Source organism: Acinonyx jubatus, chromosome B3 (assembly GCF_027475565.1).
Source record: "Acinonyx jubatus isolate Ajub_Pintada_27869175 chromosome B3, VMU_Ajub_asm_v1.0, whole genome shotgun sequence".
Classification (NCBI taxonomy): domain Eukaryota; kingdom Metazoa; phylum Chordata; class Mammalia; order Carnivora; family Felidae; genus Acinonyx; species Acinonyx jubatus.
The window spans coordinates 96106224-96125882 of NC_069386.1; the positions used below are offsets into that span (position 1 = coordinate 96106224).

General features: G+C 38.9%; 1 protein-coding gene across 4 annotated transcripts in view; it reads right to left on the bottom strand.

Annotated features, from left to right (window-relative positions):
- Positions 1–19659, bottom strand: part of L2HGDH (L-2-hydroxyglutarate dehydrogenase) — a 40409-nt gene that overhangs the window by 14703 nt on the left and 6047 nt on the right. For 2 of the 4 annotated variants that reach the window (XM_027065677.2, XM_015080094.3), the window contains exons 4-8: positions 17080–17211; positions 9942–10104; positions 7715–7749; positions 1159–1326; positions 54–211 (exon numbers count right to left, since the gene is read on the bottom strand). In XM_027065677.2, coding sequence (XP_026921478.1) covers positions 54–211; positions 1159–1326; positions 7715–7749; positions 9942–10104; positions 17080–17211 — 656 coding nt within the window. The remainder of the gene's footprint in view (positions 1–53; positions 212–1158; positions 1327–7714; positions 7750–9941; positions 10105–17079; positions 17212–19659) is intronic. The other 2 variants (XM_015080092.3, XM_015080093.3) reach the window with 2 other exon arrangements.

A 19659-nucleotide genomic window follows, 5' to 3' on the forward strand; every position in this document is an offset into this window, starting at 1 on the left:
TCCCATCTTAAAAATATAAGCATATAAAATCTTTTTTAAGTAAATAAAGTTACCTCTTGATAATTACATCCATAATATCTCTGGCACTGAAGTCAAAGGGTCTGTAGCCCTCTCGTTTAAAGGCAAGAACTGCATTAGGCCCTAGCCAAATACTGCCATCCATCCTTGGTGTGAAATGAACCCCTAGGAAAGGAAACCGGCTATCTGGGACCTATGGATTTAACATGGTAAAGAGTTATTAGCCCCACTTCAAACTGCAGTCTATTAAACGTGCAAACATGCAACTGGTAATATAAAACACTTTCTTCCCATGCATTTAATTTGCATTACTTTTGATCTGCTACTCAGGTATTTCTTTCTATGTATACATGCTTCTGCCTAGAAATGCCACACAGGAAACACTGATACTATTGATACCAATATACACTGTCCCATGTGTTCCTCTTTCTAGGTTGAAATAAAAAGAGAGAGAAAGAGAGAGAACCGTCCTAGTTCAGGTTACTCCCCACTTCCCAGCCCCTCACCCACCAACTAGCAATTATGTGTCTGGCAAGTAAAATCTCAGAGCTGTCAGAAAAAGAACACACATTTACAGTACAGGCTTTTGGAAAGTGGAAATGCAATAGGTTAAGGCAGATGAAATGTATGTTTTGGCACCATCAAAAACATTAAATAGCTGAATAGTGGCAATTTCACCTGGTTCAACCCAGTAGTTCCAGAGAGAAGAATGAATTCTTCATTTAAATGGTTCTGTCTATACCATGAAACTATAGTAACCACATCCCCTTTCCTGCACCTATCGATAATGAACTAAGAAAGACAGGTGGGTGTCTGGGCATCTTGTAAGGGAAAGTTCCCTTATGAGTGCCCCTTTCATCAGAAAGGAGGAAGAATTAGGTTCCTTCTTGATAGCCCTTCCTGAGGTGCACTCATGCTTTCTAGAGACATGCACTTGTGGGCAGTTAATTATAATTTCATAACTCTGATTTTAGGATAAAGATTTAAAGATTTAATAACAAAAGAAACAGGTGAAAGACTTGCCCAAAAGGCCCTTCAAAATAGCTCTTACTTCTGACCCAAGTAAAAGTTTTTGTTTCATTTCCTTTTTGCCCATAGTCATCTTGAGAAGGGTAAGAAGGCAGAAACATCATTACCTACCGGATAAATATTTCCTTTTACAAGATAGCATTTTTCTGGCTTCAAAATCAGGTAATCTCCTCGGAATGGCACAATTTGAGGATCAGGATTACAGCCACTCAGCTCTGAAATACGGTCAGAGTAAAGTCCTGCACATGTCACCACATACTGACACTGAACTTCCTCTCCCTAGTGCAAAAGAAAATATGAGTAGAAAGCAATGAGGAGAAAAATAGGTCAAGGGGGGTAAAAGATGACAGAAAAGATAATAAGGGTACAGAAATGAACTTTTCTCTATTTCTTTTAAAAGAGGAAATCAAATACAAGTATCAGCAAAATAAGTTCTGCAGCATTTAGGTAGCAGCTAGAAACTTACGGTAGTGGCACGTAGGAGGATGTCACCTTAAATTTTATACTTTAGAGATACAATCAATGACCCTGCAAGGATACTTAAATTAGACAAACACACACTCCTATTTTACTAAGACCTAGCATCAAACTTAACTATTTGCTATATTAAGAAACAAACTTCATTTAGCTGGATGGTTCCCCCCAATTTGGCCTCTTCTGTATTTCAGACAGCTTCTCCCATCTTATCTAGGAGTTAACCCTGTTGCTCTCAGGTTGCTCACACTCAATAATCTAGCTCAATTCCAACTGTATCCTACCCATCAACCGATTTCTCCTTCCTGATCAATATCTGCTTTGCAAATTGAGGCTATGTTTGAAATGTTATCCTTTCAGTCCACATTTACTGAGAACACACACTATCGTCAAGGTTTGCTTTAGTGACTAGGAGACCACTAATCTTAGGCTGTTTGCGTTTTCCCATACATTTTATTTTGTGATCATCTGCATATTTTTCTGCCTTATCCTGCCAGGGTTAGTCAATTTGCCACCCTAGTTCCTAAATGGTTTCCTTTAACCCCAATTCCCCACTATACTTTAATTCCCATCTCTTTAATTTTTACAGAGTAAACAACTAGCACCTCCTTGCTCCAAGTAATTTGCTGTCCCTAGACTTCTTTCCCAGACAACCTGTTTCTGAAGCCTCAGAGTTCTTACCTGTCTCAACAACATTTCTTTCCAGCCCCTATTGATTCAGCCTTATTCTATCTTTACATCCTATTTTTGCCTAGCTGCAAAGGTAAGCCTCTTTTTTTTTTTAAGTTTAGTTATTTATTTTGAGAGAGAGAAAACGGGGGAGGGGCAGAAAGGGAAAGAGAATTCCAAGCAGGCTCCGCGCTGACAACACAGAGCCCTATGCAGAGCTCGAACCCACAACTGTGAGATCATGACCCGAGCAGAAATCAAGAGTCAGGAGGCTTAATTGACTGAGTCATCCACCCACCCCTAGCTTCTTTTTGAGTTATACAACTCACACTTCAGACAAAAGTCAGATGAAACTTTTTTGTAATGAAGTCAAATTAGCTAGACTAAACCATAATAGTTTAAAAACCCTTGAAGTCAAAAGAGCTATGTCAACAAAAACAAAAAATGCCTTCTTTTAAATAGGTTCATATCGGGGCGCCTGGGTGGCGCAGTCGGTTAAGCGTCCGACTTCAGCCAGGTCACAATCTCACGGTCCGTGAGTTCGAGCCCCGCGTCAGGCTCTGGGTTGATGGCTCAGAGCCTGGAGCCTGTTTCCCATTCTGTGTCTCCCTCTCTCTCTGCCCCTTCCCCGTTCATGCTCTCTCTCTGTCCCAAAAATAAATAAACGTTGAAAAAAAAAATTAAAAAAAAAAAATAGGTTCATATCTTTCCTGTTCATCTAGAGTTATACCAGAAGTACAAGAAAGATTTTTATGTGATATAAATTTACTAGTTCCTACTTGAAAGGTCAGCAATTCTTTTGTTCTTGCAACATAAATTGTAAATACAACTCTGGATAAATGTAAAGATAAGAGAATTTATAGAATGGTACCAGTATGCAACAACCTAGAAGTTCTCTTTAAAAAACTCAAGGAACAATTCCAAAGGAAGAAATGACTAAAACCTATCATAGGTCCCTGAAATCATTTTATGCTACACATGAAATAATAACTAAATTCAGTAATACATTAATTTCACATCCAAAATGGAGATTTAGATAAACAGTGAATGATGTATTTGTTCAAACAAAAATCTCTTTTAAAAAAAACAAACTATGTATCTCTATTGCTATTTCAGAAGTAAAACAAACTTTTTCCTAATATGTATAAATCTTTAGTTTGCAAAACCTCTCCCTCCAAATTTATTAATTTAATCTCTTTAACCTCTCATAAAAGCACAGAAGTTCAATTTGATAAGCTGACTCAAAATTTTTACATTATATCTAACTATACTAAAAGTAAATGCCCAAATAAAAGGCAACAGTTATAGCATCTGGGGTTGAAATACATACTCACTGGCATCCCAGAGGCCCCTGCATATCCTCCATCACATGATGCCATACTCTAGTGAAGATGGCCCTTCGATGAGGGCAAGGGTAGAAACAGACTTTTAATCCTTCTTTGAATGGAAATCTTAGATGCACTGTCACCTGGGCCACATGACCCAGTGGATCTGATGGTAATCAGGGTGTCTATGGCAAATAGTGATGTCTTATGGAGACTTTGCTAGGTCCCTATAGCCAAATCACAGCACAGAACTTTAGGATTTTGGAGGAGTTATACCATCCTCTGCAGATAACTGTCTTCCTTTTGAGAAAGTACTTCTGGCTTTGACTCAACACTTGACCACAGGTCACTAAGTTACCATGTGAACTACTCATTATTAACTGTATGTTGTCTGACTCACCAAGCCACAAAATTGGGTGTGTACAGCAGTACCCTGTCATCAAGGGGTAGCAGAATATACAAGGTTAGGGTTGTGCAGGTCCTGCAGGCACACATAGATTGTGGAGGCAGGTGGCTCAAATTCCCATGGCCCCTAGTCCTGCTAAATTACTTCCTCCTTCTCAAGCTGCTCCTGTGGCCCTATGAGAAGTTCTCCATGATCAGTTGACCAAAGAAGAAAAACTACAGGCTTGATTTACAAATAGTTCTGCACACAACATTCTGGCACTGGAAAGTAAACAGCTACAAACCAGAGTCCCACTCAGGAGTGACCCTAAAAGACTGCAGTGAAAGGAAATCTTCCTGGTAGGCAGAAATCTGAACACCATACCTGTTATATATCTTACCTAGAAGGAGACATGACTAAAAGTATGGATCTATATTGCTTCATGTGCAATGACTAATGCTATGGCTGGTTAGTTAGGAAAAGGAGCTCTGGAAAAAAAAAAAAAAGTATATGAATGGACCTTTCCAAACAGGCTCAGAGAGTAAAAGATATATGAGCTCCATAGGAATGCTCACTGAAGAGGAACCATGGCAGATGAAGATTTTGATAATCAGTAGACAAGATGACCTGCTCTGTGGATGTTAGCCTCTTTCTCCAGGCATCCCTGTCCTTACCCAATAGCCTCATGAACTAAATGGTTATAGCAAAAAGGATGGAGGTGGTGATAGGTTCAGCAACATGGACTTACTCCCTAAGGCTGGTCTGTCCATAGCCATGGCTGAATGCTCAATCTGCCAATAGTAGAGATCAATAGAGCCACTTCAATTTAAAAAAGGGGGGGGGGGGACAATACTTAGTCCTCACTGAAATAGATACTTGTTCTGAATATAAATCTGTCTTCCCTGCCCACAATGCTTCTGAAGAAACCACTATCTGTGAACCTACAGGATGCCTTATTCACCATTAGGATATTTTGCCCAGAAGCATTACTTCTGATCAGTGAGCTTATTTTACAACAAATGAAGTGTAACAATAAGCTCATGCTTGTGGAGATCACTGATTTGACCACGTTCCCCATCATCCTGAAGCTGCTAGGTGACAGAAAGAAAAACGGGTTTTTTGAAGATGCAAAACAAAACCAGCTGACTGGCAACACCTTGCAGGTCTGGGGCAATGTCTTCCAGGATGTTCTATATGATTAATATATGGTGTTGTTTCTCCAGAGCCAGAAACCAAGAGGTAGAAATGGGAGTAGCTCCTTACTATTAGAATAATCCACTAATGAAATTTTTGCTTTCTATCTTCACAACTTCGGGCTCTGATGGCTAGAAGTCTTAGTTCCCAAGGGAGAAATGCTGCCATTAGAGAATAAAAAATTAATTCTATTAACCTGTAAGTTGACACCGCCATACCTGGCCACTTTGAGTTCCTTGTATCAGTGAACAGGCAGAGGGGATTACTGTACTTAATGGGAAACTGAAAATAACTCTCAAGGAGAATGAGAGTTGCTACCACACAGAGAGCTTGTGGGTGATAAAGAGAAATACGTCCCAAATATAGATCTCCTAGGGCATGTCTTAGTACTCCTATGATTGATATAAAAGTTAATGGAAACTACCACAACCCAAAACAGGCAGGGCTGCTAATTGCACGGACACTTTCGGAATGAAAGTTTGAGTTATCCCACCACACTGGAACATGACCAGCTGAGATGCTTGCCAAGAGCAAAGGAAATATGGAATACGGAGTGAAAGAAGGAAATTATAAATATCAGCTATAACCACATGATCGTAGTGGTTATGAACTGTAGTAGTTATGAATATTTCTTCCTGACTTTGAAATAAATATATTTATCTATATATTACTAATATCTCTATCAGTAATCTACATACTATCTATATACTATATTAGTAATCTATATTACTATCTATATATTATTAATTCTTTCTTTATCCTCACTGTTATGGACTGAATTGTGTCTGCCCCCACAAGGGCATACACTGAAGCTTCTGCTCCCAATGTGGCCATTCGGAGACAAGAGCCTTTGGGGAGGTAATGAAGATTAACTGAGCTCACCTAATCTGTCCAACAGGACTGGTGTGCTTATAAGAGTAAGAAATACCAGAGACTGCTCTCTCTCTGCACATGTGCATGCACAGAGAAGAGGCCATGTGAGGACACGGCAAGAAGGCAACCATCTACAAGACAAGAAGAGAGAGCTCATCAGAAACCAATCCTGATGGCACCTTGATCTTAGACTGCTTAGACTCCAACTATGAGAAAATAAATTTCTGTTTAAGCCACCTCATCTGTGGTATTCTGTTATGGTACCCAAAGAGATTAATACCATCTCTACCATTTCTCCATTATCTAACACAGCGTTTCTCAACTTCAGTACCACAGACATTTGACGCCAGATACCTCTTTGTTATAGGGGCCTATTCCTCACATTGCAGGATGTTTAGCAGCATTCCTGGCCACTACCTGCTAAATGCCAGAAGTGCTAACCCCCTCCATCAGTTGTACCAACAAAAATGTTTCCAGACACTGCTGAATATCATCCCCTTGGGAGCAAAATCACCTCCAATTGAGAACTATTGATCTAATAAGTTTAAATAGTGGTTAACCTTGTATCTCAATATTTAAGTTAAAGGATCTCAAAGAGGGAATGTGACTCAGCTGAAAAGAAATGAATATCACCCAAAGATGGATTGAGTGGACTTCCTATCTTTTTCGAAGAGTTACCATGTCTTCAGTTGTATAAAAGATAATTTCATCTTGTAGGTGGAACAGTAATTTTACTACTGTCTGTACTTGGAAGTTACATGTGGTTAAAAGGGGTGTGAATGAATGCCAAGTTGAAAAGGAATGGACTGCAGGCATTTATCTTTGTCAATTTGGTTAAGGTGGGAACTGTAACTGACAGAATTCCCTTCCCTGTAATGGTTCCAACTTAAAATTGATCAAAATAGGAATTGCATATGATTTGGCAGGCAGAAGTAAAGCAGCAGCCACTACTCTCTGAAGGTCATTCTAGTCCAATGTGGTGACAAAACTCACTGCTCAGGGAATGACAGTTCTATATCTAGCTCTGCTTCCCAAATACTGATCCTACTGACTAACTGTTGCCCTAGCCCACTGCCTGGGTAAGAGGCAAGAGCTCCCCCAGAATGCCTCATGAGCTTCCCATTTGCAGTCCCACTTTAGCAGTTGGACACACTTGGCTTCTCAGACCGGCTGGAAATGCCTCTGATCTACCAACTCCCCTTCTGAGCCTTTGCTTCCCCAGAAGCCCTCACAATTGTGTAATGCCTAATTCCTATAATGAATCCTACAACCTCATTAATGATTCAACTTGCCTGACTGAACTCTGATCATTCAGAGAACACACAGCAAATGTAATGCTTCTCTGCCATCCAATAGCTCTTGTTTTAGACTACGTGGAGGTGAAGGAAACCAGTTCATTTCCCTCTCAGCAATCTACCTGCCACCAAAGTCCTCTAATTGGTAGAAAGCTAATAAGTAAATGCAGATAAGTAGGCGGAGCAATAAAGTATTTATCAGTGTTGCCTTAAACACTCCAAGTGCTTATAATCCTATTCTTGGCTGGCACAATCACTTTGTGAATACATTTCCAAGTTGAAACCCTTCTTAGAAAGCAAGCTCTTGAATTGCCCTCAAAGAATTTCTCTCAGAACAACTTCTACATTATACAAAATTCATTCACACACATAGAAAACAGCGCTGTGATTAAACTTTTTGAGGGACGAGGGGGGTTAAATTAGATAAAGTAGTTTTGCTTAAGAATCTTTACCTTTGTATTCCTTATAACAATTGGATATTTCATCCCTGAAAAAAAAAGAATTAGTGAAAGATTTTTAGTAAAATAAGGCCTACATTATTAGAAATATTATACTAGTATGAAATTTAAACAATTTTCTTCTGCTTCCCACTTTCATTCTAAAGCTTTTTATGAAGCAACAAGATTAAACTAGTTCATATTTGATAATATATAAAACTCTTGGCATATTTTTAAACTTGTTTTAATTCACTGAATCTATGCTAATAGACCACTCCCCACTTCAGATCCAACACAAGCAGTTCTGGCTTTTCTCTGAACTACAATCCTAGAAACGATTTTGTAAAAGATCATTAATCAGTATGTATTTTCACAAAGGACTAATGAATGCTTTTTTGTCTAAGTGTAGGTAACCTGAGTCTTCGTAGATTCTGGGTTGTGTAGAGAAGCAACACAAAAAGTTCCAATCATAAACTATTTATAAAATTATTTTCCAATCAGACACATGGGGTCTCAAAGTCTTAAAAAGCATGTGTACATCAAGTAAAGAAACAATCTATTTGAGGGGCGCCTGGGTGGCGCAGTCGGTTAAGCGTCCGACTTCAGCCAGGTCACGATCTCGCGGTCCGGGAGTTCGAGCCCCGCGTCGGGCTCTGGGCTGATGGCTCAGAGCCTGGAGCCTGTTTCCGATTCTGTGTCTCCCTCTCTCTCTGCCCCTCCCCCGTTCATGCTCTGTCTCTCTCTGTCCCAAAAATAAAAATAAAAAATAAAAAAAACAATCTATTTGTATCATAAATTTGATTTTATGCTACCTACCTATACCAATATTAATTATTTAACAGTTTTGTTCATCATATTACAATTCAGAAGGACACTGGGAAAATGATTCAGATGGCTCAGATCTCCTTAAAAACCTGTCAAGGAAGAACTGAGCACTACACTTTTTCTCCTTCAAATTTCCCAATAGCAAAAATGTCAAAAAATTCAAGGTTACAAATCTATTTATTGGGTTTAAAAAAAAATTGTCAGCAGGGCGCTTGGGTAGCTCAATCAGTTGAATGTTCAACTCTTGATCTCAGCTCAGATCTTGATCTCAGGATCGTGTGTTTGTGCCCCACCTTGGGCTCCATGCTGGGCATGAAGCCTACTTAAAAAAAAAAATAAATAAAATGTCCCCACAACAAAGCAAAACAAAACAAGCTCTAAGTAGTCTACAATGGGGGGGGGGGTGCAAGGGGACTTCAAAAGGGCTCAGTTGTGCCCTGTCTCCAGATAGTCTGATCCACTAAGACTGAGTATGCTAAAAATTTTTAACTTTTATTATTATTTTTTAAATTTATTTTTAGAAAGAAAAGGAGAGAGCATGAGGGAAAAGGATAGAGGGGCAGAGAGAGAGATTCCTAGGCAGGCTCCACGCTCAGCACTGAACCCAACACAGGGCTTGATCCCATGACCTGGGATCATGACCAGAGCCAAAATCAAAAGTCAGACACTCAACCAACTGAGCCATTCAGGCACCCCTCTATTCTTATTCTTAAGAATTAGAAAAGGCCAATTGCACATTCAACATTTATTCCAAAATGTCAAATAAGTATGACTGTAGATCATTCATCTGTAGAGTTTGAGCATGTTTTGAGTGTAAAAACAAAAACAAAAAACCCCACAAAACAACAAGAAAAAACTCAGGCTATTAATTTCTCATATTACCTGGAGAGAAAGTTTGAGCTGAAACCAAAAGCCGGATACTCAACCAACTGAGCCACCCAGGTGTCCCTGCATTTTTTTTTTAAAGATTTCATTTTTAAGTAATATCTATACCTAACATGGGACTCAAACCCACAACCCTGAGATCAAGAGTTGCATGCTCTTCCAACTGAGTCAGCCAAGTGCCCCCAAATCTGCATTTTTGCTAAGCATCCCCAAGGAATTTTGACTGTAACCTACAAAATAAGCAAGTGTCTGGGGGCTGGTTTTCCATTAACAGCCTTGGCAGTTCAGGTTTTAGCGCCAATCAGAAGTGTCCAATCAGTGACAAATTCTATCAGCACAAGATTCACCAGAAGCCCCAGTTCTCCCACGTCCAATCTCACACTCATCCCTTCTGCACATGCATCCAGCTTTGCACCCTACTTTAGCCTAGTTCCTGGAGGCCCTCCCACCAGCACCACGCTAGCCAAAACTAGTTCCAAGTTGGTTCAGAAGTCAATACTAGTATTCAGAAGAAAAGACAAGGATGGCTTACCATCTTTACTTCTTGAAGGACTTTCTTTAGCCAATTCAATATCTTTTACTTCAAAATTGGTCAAGACAAAGCCACCTGCTTCTTGGAAATCCTTGGCAAATGACAAAGCCACCTGCCGATAGTCCACAATGCCAGTGTATGGACAATCAATAGCCATTAGACCCTGAGAAAGGTTTATGAAAAAGTCAAGATAATACAATTAAAAATCATTGAGGATAGTTGTTCAATAAATTTTATTTGCGGCTGAACTTTTTTACTGTTAACTTTGATGGATCACATGTATTATCATTTCTTGCCAAAAATTCAGTGCCTAAATTTGATGTTGAATAAAGTATCTAGTAAATAAAGAAATAATACTAGCTAAGTAAGAAAATCTCTATACTTAGGAAATAATTCTCCTCTAGGGAAGTTAATTTTGCTGGGCTCTTCTGGCTGCTACAATGAGTTTTTCAGTTTTTTTTTTGTTTTTTTTTTAAATTTTTTTTTCAACGTTTTTATTTATTTTTGGGACAGAGAGAGACAGAGCATGAACGGGGGAGGGGCAGAGAGAGAGGGAGACACAGAATAGGAAACAGGCTCCAGGCTCCGAGCCATCAGCCCAGAGCCTGACGCGGGGCTTGAACTCCCGGACCACGAGATCGTGACCTGGCTGAAGTCGGACGCTTAACCGACTGCGCCACCCAGGCGCCCCGAGTTTTTCAGTTTTATTCATCCCTCACCATATCTGATAGTGAGTCAAATTCGGAGTCAAATTCTGTATCACCATATGATTGTTTTAAAACTCCACTGAGATTTTCCCATGCACATTCAGTGAAGACTCAGAGTTGTTCTAGCTTTTTACAACATTTGTAGAGCATTGATTTAATTTGCTGCAGACTCTTACCTTCAAGACTACAAATGCTGAATGGAGATTTTAGGTAGTTAATGCAAACTTTCACTTCAGGTAATATAAGAAATTAATAGCCTGAGTTTTTTATTGTTGTTTTGTGGGGTTTGTTTTTGTTTTGCCACTCAAAACATGCTTAAACCCTACAGATGAATGGTCTACAATCATACTTGTTTAACTTTTTCAACAAATGCTGAATGTGTATTGGCCTTTTCTAATTCTTAAGAATAAGAATAGAGGGGCACCTGAATGGCTCGGTTGGTTGAGTGTCTGACTTTTGATTTCGGCTCTGGTCATGATCCTGGGTTCATGGGATCGAGCCCTGCACTGGGCTCCATGCTGAGCGTGGAGCCTGCTTAGGATTCTCCCTCCCTCCCTCTGCCGCTCTCCCTGACTTGCACACCCTCTCTCTCTCTAAAATAAACTTAAAAAGAAAGAGAATAAGAACAGAATTTCACATACCAAGTATTGACTAGATTTTGGTGGATCCTTGGGAATAGCATCATTTTCTGTTGCCTTACTGTGTATGTGAGTGTATCAGTTCTGCTAATCAACTTTCCTAAGAGGGTGGTAGCCTGGTTCCTGGTACAACTAATGCCGAGAAGCTGAGTGTGACTGGTAAATGCTACCATTCTCTTGTCTGGCCAGCAGGGAACTGGTGTTGTTGCAGTTTTACAATAATATCTGATAGTATTACTTTAAATATCTTATTCTTATAGTCAGTCCCACCGCAACTCCAATACATTTACTTGCTTAACCTTTAAAAGCTTTTAACTTTGCTACCCATCCCTGACCATTAATTCCAAATGTCCAGATCACACCAGGGGTAAAAGGCACATAAAACACACAACAGTCTCTTGTCACAAATTGAAAGCAACATTTGGCAAACTTTATTCTTGCTTCCAGAATATGAGATCATTTGCCAAACACAAAAATCATTCCTTCTGTCTCAATGTAGTAGATACAAGTTTAAGATTTTTATATTAGACCTTATATTGCCTGACCACTTCCAAATTCACAAGTCAATAGTTATAATCCAACTTCAAACTATAAACAATATTTAGGGTACAATACCCTTGGAAAAATTACCTTAGGATAACACCAAGAGTTTAGTCACAAAAACTCAATTTGCATAAACGACATGACAAATAAGATAACAGAGGGACAAAAACATGCTGTAAAAGTGCTTCATATCAATAGTTTTTTAGAAACCCAAATATCTTCCATATTCATCTTATTTTCCTATTACCCAATACAATGCCTGACACACAGAAGGCACTCAAACATTTACTGAATGAACTTCTGAGGACTGTCTTTAAACATACTAGATATTCTCCCTTCTCTACCTTCCCTTAAAGGTCTCCCTTCTTTTCTTTCTCTTTCTAGTCTCGGTTTTGCTCCTCATGAGATGTTGGTGTGCCCCACTCTACGTAAATGTTGGGGGAAGGTAAGGTGGAGTGAGTCACTGCTGCTAAGCAATCCAATACCCTGGCGCAGGATGGGACTGGTGGACAAGCTGGCTGTCAGCTAGGGGGCTGGGCATGCACCATACAGGTTAGCAGGTCAGAGCTTGAAATCTGAGGCCACTGCAGGTCAGGTGGCTGGAAAAGAACCAGGCAAGCAGGACACAGAAATCTGGGAGTTGGAAGTCAGTCAGGAGGAGAGAGGAACAGATGAATGTGTGGTTAACCAACAGTGTTTAAGAAAGGGCAGCAAGATCAGGAAAGCTAAGGTCAGAGTGAGCAATCAGGATTTGCCCAGACAGAGAATTGGCAAGAGCTATCCTCTAAAGTCAAAGTTTACAAAGGCATTTAAAAATTTTCTAAGGTGGAGGCGCCTGGGCGGCTCAGTCAGTTAAGTATCCCACTTTGGCTCAGGTCATGATTTCGTGGTTTTTGAGTTTGGACCCCATATCAGGCTCTGTGCTGACAGCTCAGAGCCTCGAACCTGCTTAGGATTCTGTGACTTCCTCTCTCTCTGCCCTTCCCATCCCCTGTCTGTCAAAAATAAATAAGCATTAACAAATTTTTTTGAGATGCTCCCCTTGGGGGTATTTGGTATTTAATCTTTTTTTTTTTTTTTTTTTTTTGGGAGAGCGTGGGCCAGGGGCAGAGAGAATCCCACGCAGGCTCCACACTGCCAGTGCAGAGCTCGATGTGGGGCTCAAACCCACAAATCGAGAGATCACAACCTGAGCCAAAGTCAGACACTTAACCAATTAAGCCACCCAGGTGCCCCTACTTAATCTCCTTCTTAAAGAGACCTGGTCCAAAAAGAGACCTATTAGAGCTGCCCTGATAAATTTTTTCTTTGTGGAGAGGCTGGAAGAAACAGATATGACCCCATACCATAGAAATCTTGCCCACCAGTCCTGGTAGTAGCATAGGGTTAAAGGACAAGGGAGAAATTCACTCAAGAGACCTTTCTGAAATAACCAGACTGTATTTTCCACTATACATTGCCACCATGAAATATATCTAGGCACAGATAATTACAATGTGCTATTATATAAAGTGTCAGATAATGCTAATGTGGCATTATATAAAGTAGATCAGTTCTGCAGAGGCCGCAGAGAAAAGCAAGATGTACCTCCTTTATAAGTTACACTCCTTACTTATCTTTCAAGTGAAGGTTCACCTAAAGAATGCTTTCTTAAACTCCTGGATGAAGCTAAAAGCTTTTCTGTACATCGATATAAACCGAGTATCAGTTCTATCAAAATACTTATCACTGTATTAAAATTACATCTTCTGCTACACTGTAACTTTCTTTAGGTTGACCACCATTTCTTCCTCATCTTCTTATCTGTAGTACCTACCATAGTATTTGGCATTTAGTAAAGAAGAAAATGTTGGTGGAACTGAATAGAAGAAATACCAATTCTGAATCAGATCTGGGGGCAGGGGACTCTTTAGAAGCTGTGTGACCTTGGCAAAGTAATTAAATCACTTTATTCATTTTTAAGACAAAAAATACATGTAGATATGTAATTTGATGATCTATGTACACATAGCTCATCTACCTCATTCTGAGACCCGTAAAGATCACATGATCAGGGGCATAGCACAATATCCAGACTCATCTTTAACCTTATGATGTGTGAAAAGCTGGTTTCTTTCTTTTTTTTTTTTTTTAGACAGAACTCTTTATTTAAATTTTTTTAACATTTATTTATTTTTGAGAGACAGAGCATGAACAGGGGAGAAGCAGAGAGAGAGAGACAGAGAGAGAGAGGGAGACACAGAATCTGAAGCAGCCTCCAGGCTCTGAGCTGTCAGCACAGAGCCCAATGAGAGGCTCAAACTCAAGAACCATGAGATCATGACCTGAGTGGAATTCCAACACTTAACTGACTGAGCCATCCAGGAGCCCCAAGAGAACCATGTATTTAAACCCAACTTCAACTATACAAGTAAAGATAACTTCAGGGGAAAAAAGTCTATTTCTACCTTGTCTTTTTTGCAGAAAAGATTTGAAGCAGCTTGTAAAAACAAACAAGGAACACAAAACAATATATACTAGAGGTGCCTGGGTGGTTCAGTTGGTTGAGCATCCACCCAGCTCTTGATTTCAACTCAGGTCATGATCCCACTGCATCGGGCACCTCAATGGAGCTTGCTTAAGATTCTCTCTCTCTCCCCTGCCCTTCTCCCCCACTCATGCATGCTCTCTCTAAAAACAGGGGCGACTGGGTGGCTCAGTCAGTTAAGTGTCTGACTTTGACTCAGGTCATGATCTCAGGATTTGTGAGTTCAAGCCCCACATCAGGCTCTCTGCTGTCAGCACAGAGCCTGCTTCAGATCCTCTGTGCCCTTCTCTCTCTGCCCCTCCCCCACTTGTTCACTCTCTCTTTCTCAAAAATGGGTAAACGTTTAAAAACAATTTTTTAAAAACAATTGACACTAGCATTACATATTGAGCCAGCTAAGTATATGAATTGGAAAGAAAGAATTATTTGCAGACAGCATTACTGTCAATAGAAAATCCAAAAAAGAATAAAATAAAGTATAGACAAACTATGAGAATATGTAAATTTAACAACTAAGATGTATGCAAGGTCAAAAATCAATTATATTTTCATACATTTGCAACATACAAGTAGAACATGAACTTTATGTAACAATACGATTTATGAGAGTATCAAAAACATCAAATACTTAGAAATGAAACTAAGAGATATGAAAGACCTCTGCACTGAAAATTATAACACATTTTTGCAATGAATTAAAGAAGATACAGATAAATAGGTGGATCTACTATGTTGATGGATTGGAAGATTAAATACTGTGAAGATATAAATTGTCTCCAATGGCCCTACAGATTCAATGCCATCTCAATTAAAATCACAAAAGGTTACCTTGCGGAGTTTAGCAAATTAATTCTAAAATGTATATAGAAATACAAAGATCCAAGAACAGCCATGACAATGTTGAAGAACAAAACTAAAGAAATTACTGTACCAGGTATTTCAGCCTACTAAAAAGCTATGGTAATTAAGATATTATGGTAGTGGTAAAACAAGAGACAATGTAACAGAACAGAGTCCAGACATAGAGCCCACACATACAGTCACCAGATATCACAAAGGTAAGACTGCAGTGCAATGCGGAAATAATGGTCTTTTTGATAAACTGTGCTGGGTCATTTGGTATCCATATGGAAAAAAAATGTATCTTGACCTCTACCTTCATACAATGGACTATTAATAGTACAGCAAGGAAACTTATAACTACAGTTATAAACTTATAACTAAGTTCAGTCAAAAATGAGCACATACTACATGATTCCACTTAAATACAATTCAAACCTGTGATGTAAAAAGCGAGGATAGTGTTTACTCTTAAGAGAAAGGTAGTGATAGAGGGGGCTTGAGGAGAATACCGCGAGGCTGGTAATGTTCTGCTGTTTATGAAAGTTCACCAAGCTGTACATTTATGATTGTTATATGTTATGATTAAATGAAAAAAAGTCCAAAAAATCAAGGCAGAGAGGAAATGAGAGTAGAAAGATATAAGGAAATGAAGAAGGAAGTTAAGACATAAAAATAAAAACGTATGCTTAAGGACCTAAATATCTGGCAGGAGTGGGGCACAAATGTGTCTCTCAGCTTCCTGGCAGTCAAGACATACACAACAACACAATCAATGAAATGATTCAGTGTTTGTAAGATAAAAACAAGCCAACTGTGCTCAGAAAGAACACAATTATTCTTAGAAATGAAGTTTGAGGAAAATTTCTCCTGAGGGTTTTCAGAGAGAGAGATGTTGGGTAACAAAATGAACAACCTATGTCCTTGACCCCATCCTAACAGTAGAGGCCACGGTGTCACAATGACCTTCTCCTTAGGCTGACACCATAAAACCAAAGAGCAATTCAAGGAGAGTAATTTGGGATAGAGGAGTAGCATGGGGAGAGACAAACAGTGCAGTGAAGGTGTGCCACTGTATATGGGAATAAGTGGTCTACCTATCCTTCAGGATACTGCTCATAAATTGTGTTTTTATTTCCCATACACCAAGCTTTTGATAAGCATTGCCCGGCAGTGAGTTCAAAGTCACATTCTCTAGGACCGGTACCTAGAGTCCTGCTATTGTACATGGTCAATAAAATGGAGGGGGCGGGCAGAACAGGAGATAACAGCCATTCGTTAGAACAGTTAGTGGAACTGGGGGTTGGACTGATAGCCTCTGAAAGACTATCAAAGAAAGTCAATATGCAGAGTAACTATTAAAATATCATTCATGTCTCTTTCCTAAAGAAAAGATCTGTTCTCCCCATAGCATGTTCTAAGCAAGATACTCTACAACCTACCCTTCACACTCATGGATAATGTAGCTACTCTCCTCAAAAATTTTCAGTGGCTCCCCATGCCTACTAATTTCAAAGCTATTAGCAGGAATATCAGGCCTTTTACACACACCTAATCCTGCCTTTCTAGTCACATCTATTATCTCTCCCTACATATCCTAGGATTCAACCATACCTCACTGTTCAATGCTTTCCCAATATGCCATATGGTCTCAGACCTCCTCTTGCCTTTGTTTATGTTCTTCAGATTTGGTATTTTCTCACAAAGAAAGAAGAAATCAGGTGTTCAGTTTATGGCAAGCCCTCTTGTGTCTGTCACCTCACTGTCACAGAAGCAGTAATTCATGCCTCCTATAAATTCACCCTCAGCCTCCATGTCACAGTACTGAGCCCTACACAAAAATGTCCCCGTGAGCATGTACATAGAGTTAGTGAATCACTTACCCTACAATATGGTTCCTTCTTTTTTATATCCTCCTGTTGGATTAGCCTTAAGCCCTGGACACCATTCTGCCGGCCTCTCTCATATAAGGCCTGAAGTCTGGGAATTTCTTCTTGTTCAACAGCTACTATAAGCTTCAAAAAAAAACAAAAAACAAAAAACCAAAAAAAACAAAAAAGATAAAGAATATGGACAGAGTTAAACATATAGCTTTTATTAGCTATAAAAGATAAAGTCAACAGAAAATCATACATTATTGCATGATTCAAATTCAGTTGATTTTTATCTACTTCTCTCTTTCTTCATGACCTCAATTTCCTCCTCCACTGAAAAAAGTTATCTTAAGAAAACTGCATTGAAACAAATTTTCCCCAAAAGTTAGATGTAGCCTCAATCTCCCCTTCTGCTATCATGGTTGCTACATGAATCTTGGCCACAGCAACTGTTATCAATATCACTCCCTCAATCCCAAAGAGTGAGAAGCACAGGTGGCTTTGTCTTTACAATTAAAATACAAAAACAAAAACAAAAAAACAGAACAAACAGAAAAACAGAATGACCTTCTTTTTATAAGAGAATGTAAAATACCCATATATCAGAAAGACAGTAGTATTCAGTATAATGGATATCACTAACAGAAAAACTATTCACTTTATTTCCTAGAATAAAGTATATTATAAAATATTTACTAATGCATTCTACTGCAAAGGGGAAAAAAACAGTAAATTAATCAACTTTACTTAGGATTCTTTTTCATTTTATTTCTAGGCAAAGTATCTTTTTGAAGTAGTTTCTTCCTTAATTAACAGCTACTAGAAAAGAAAAGCAGAGATGCATATTCACAGGTACGTTAAGATTCACAAATTGCTATTTCACAGCAAGAAGTCACCATAATTTCATGAGATTATACTTTTAATCAAGGCATAAAGGTTATTTAAATCAACAAATAATTAACCTCAAAAATAAAAGTGGAATCAAAGGACACTATCAAGAAAGAGAAAAGACAACCCATAGAATGACTGAAAATATTCACAAATTACATAGCTGTATGGCAACAAATTAGATAATCCAAATGAAATGGAAACGTTCATAGAAAAACACAAACTTCTAAAACTAACTCAAGAAGAAAAAGAATCTGAATACACCTGTAACAAGTAAAGAGATTGAATTAGTAACTTTAAAACTTCCCATAAAGAAAAGCTCAGGCCCAAGGGCTTTACACATGAATGATACCCTATGTTTAAAGAAAAATTAATACCAATTCTGCATAAACTCTTTCAAAAAACAGGAGAGGAGGCACACCTGGGTGGCTCAGTCAGTTAAGCTTCCGACTTCAGCTCAGGTCATGATCTCACAGCCCATGAGTTCAGCGTCAGCCTGGAGCCTACTTCAGATTCTGGGTCTCCTACTCTCTGCCCCTCCCCTGCTTACACTCTGTCTCCCCCCCCCGCCTCAAAAAAAAAAAAAAAAAAAAAAAAAACCAACAAAACACAGAAGAGGAGGGAATACGTCCTAACTAATTCTATGAGGCCAGTATTAGCTGGATACCCAAACCAAACACAGATATCAAAAGAAAATAAAACTGCAGACCAGTGACCCATATAATATTGATGCAAAAATCCTGAACACAACAATAGTAAACTGAGTGAAGTAACATAAAAAAACTATACACTGTGACCAAGTGGGATTTATTACAGGAGGTAAGATCAATTTAACATCCAAAAGTCAATTAATGTAATATACCATATTAATAGAATATAAAAACAACATGATTGCCTCAACAAAAGTGGAAAAGATGAGACAGAAAATCCACACCATTCCATGATAAAAAAAACAAAACAACACTTAACAAACTTGGGGCACCTGGCTGGCTCAGTTGGTAAAGCATGCGACTCTTGTTCCCAGGGTTGTGGGTTTGAGCTCCATGTTGGGTGTAGACACTACTTAATAAAAATCTTAGGGGCGCCTGGGTGGCTCAGTCGGTTAAGCGGCCGACTTTGGCTCAGGTCATGATCTCGCGGTGAGTTCAAGCCCTGCGTCGGGCTCTGTGCTGACAGCTCAGAGCCTGAAGCCTGTTTCAGATTCTGTGTCTCCCTCTCTCTGACCCTCCCCCGTTCATGCTCTGTCTCTCTCTGTTTCAAAAATAAACGTTAAAAAAAAATTTTTTTTTAAATAAAAATCTTAAACAACAAAACAAAACAAAACTATCCATAAAAAAGAACTCCCTCAATCTTATAAGGGGCATTTGCAGAAAACCTACAGCTAGCATCATACTTAATAGTGAAAGATTGAATGCTTTCTCTCTAATCAGCAACAATACAAGGATGTCCATTTTCACTACTTCTATTCAACACTGTATTTGTGATCCTACCTGGGGAAATTAGGCAAGAAAAAAAAATATATACATATATATAAGGTATCCAAACTGAAAAAGAAGTAAAATTATCTTATTTGCAGATGGCATGATCCTGCATATAGAAAATCCTAAGGAATCCACACACAAAGAAACTATAATGAGTTTAGCAAGGCTTCAAGAAAAAAGAACAATATATAAAAAATCATATTCTATACATTAGCAATGA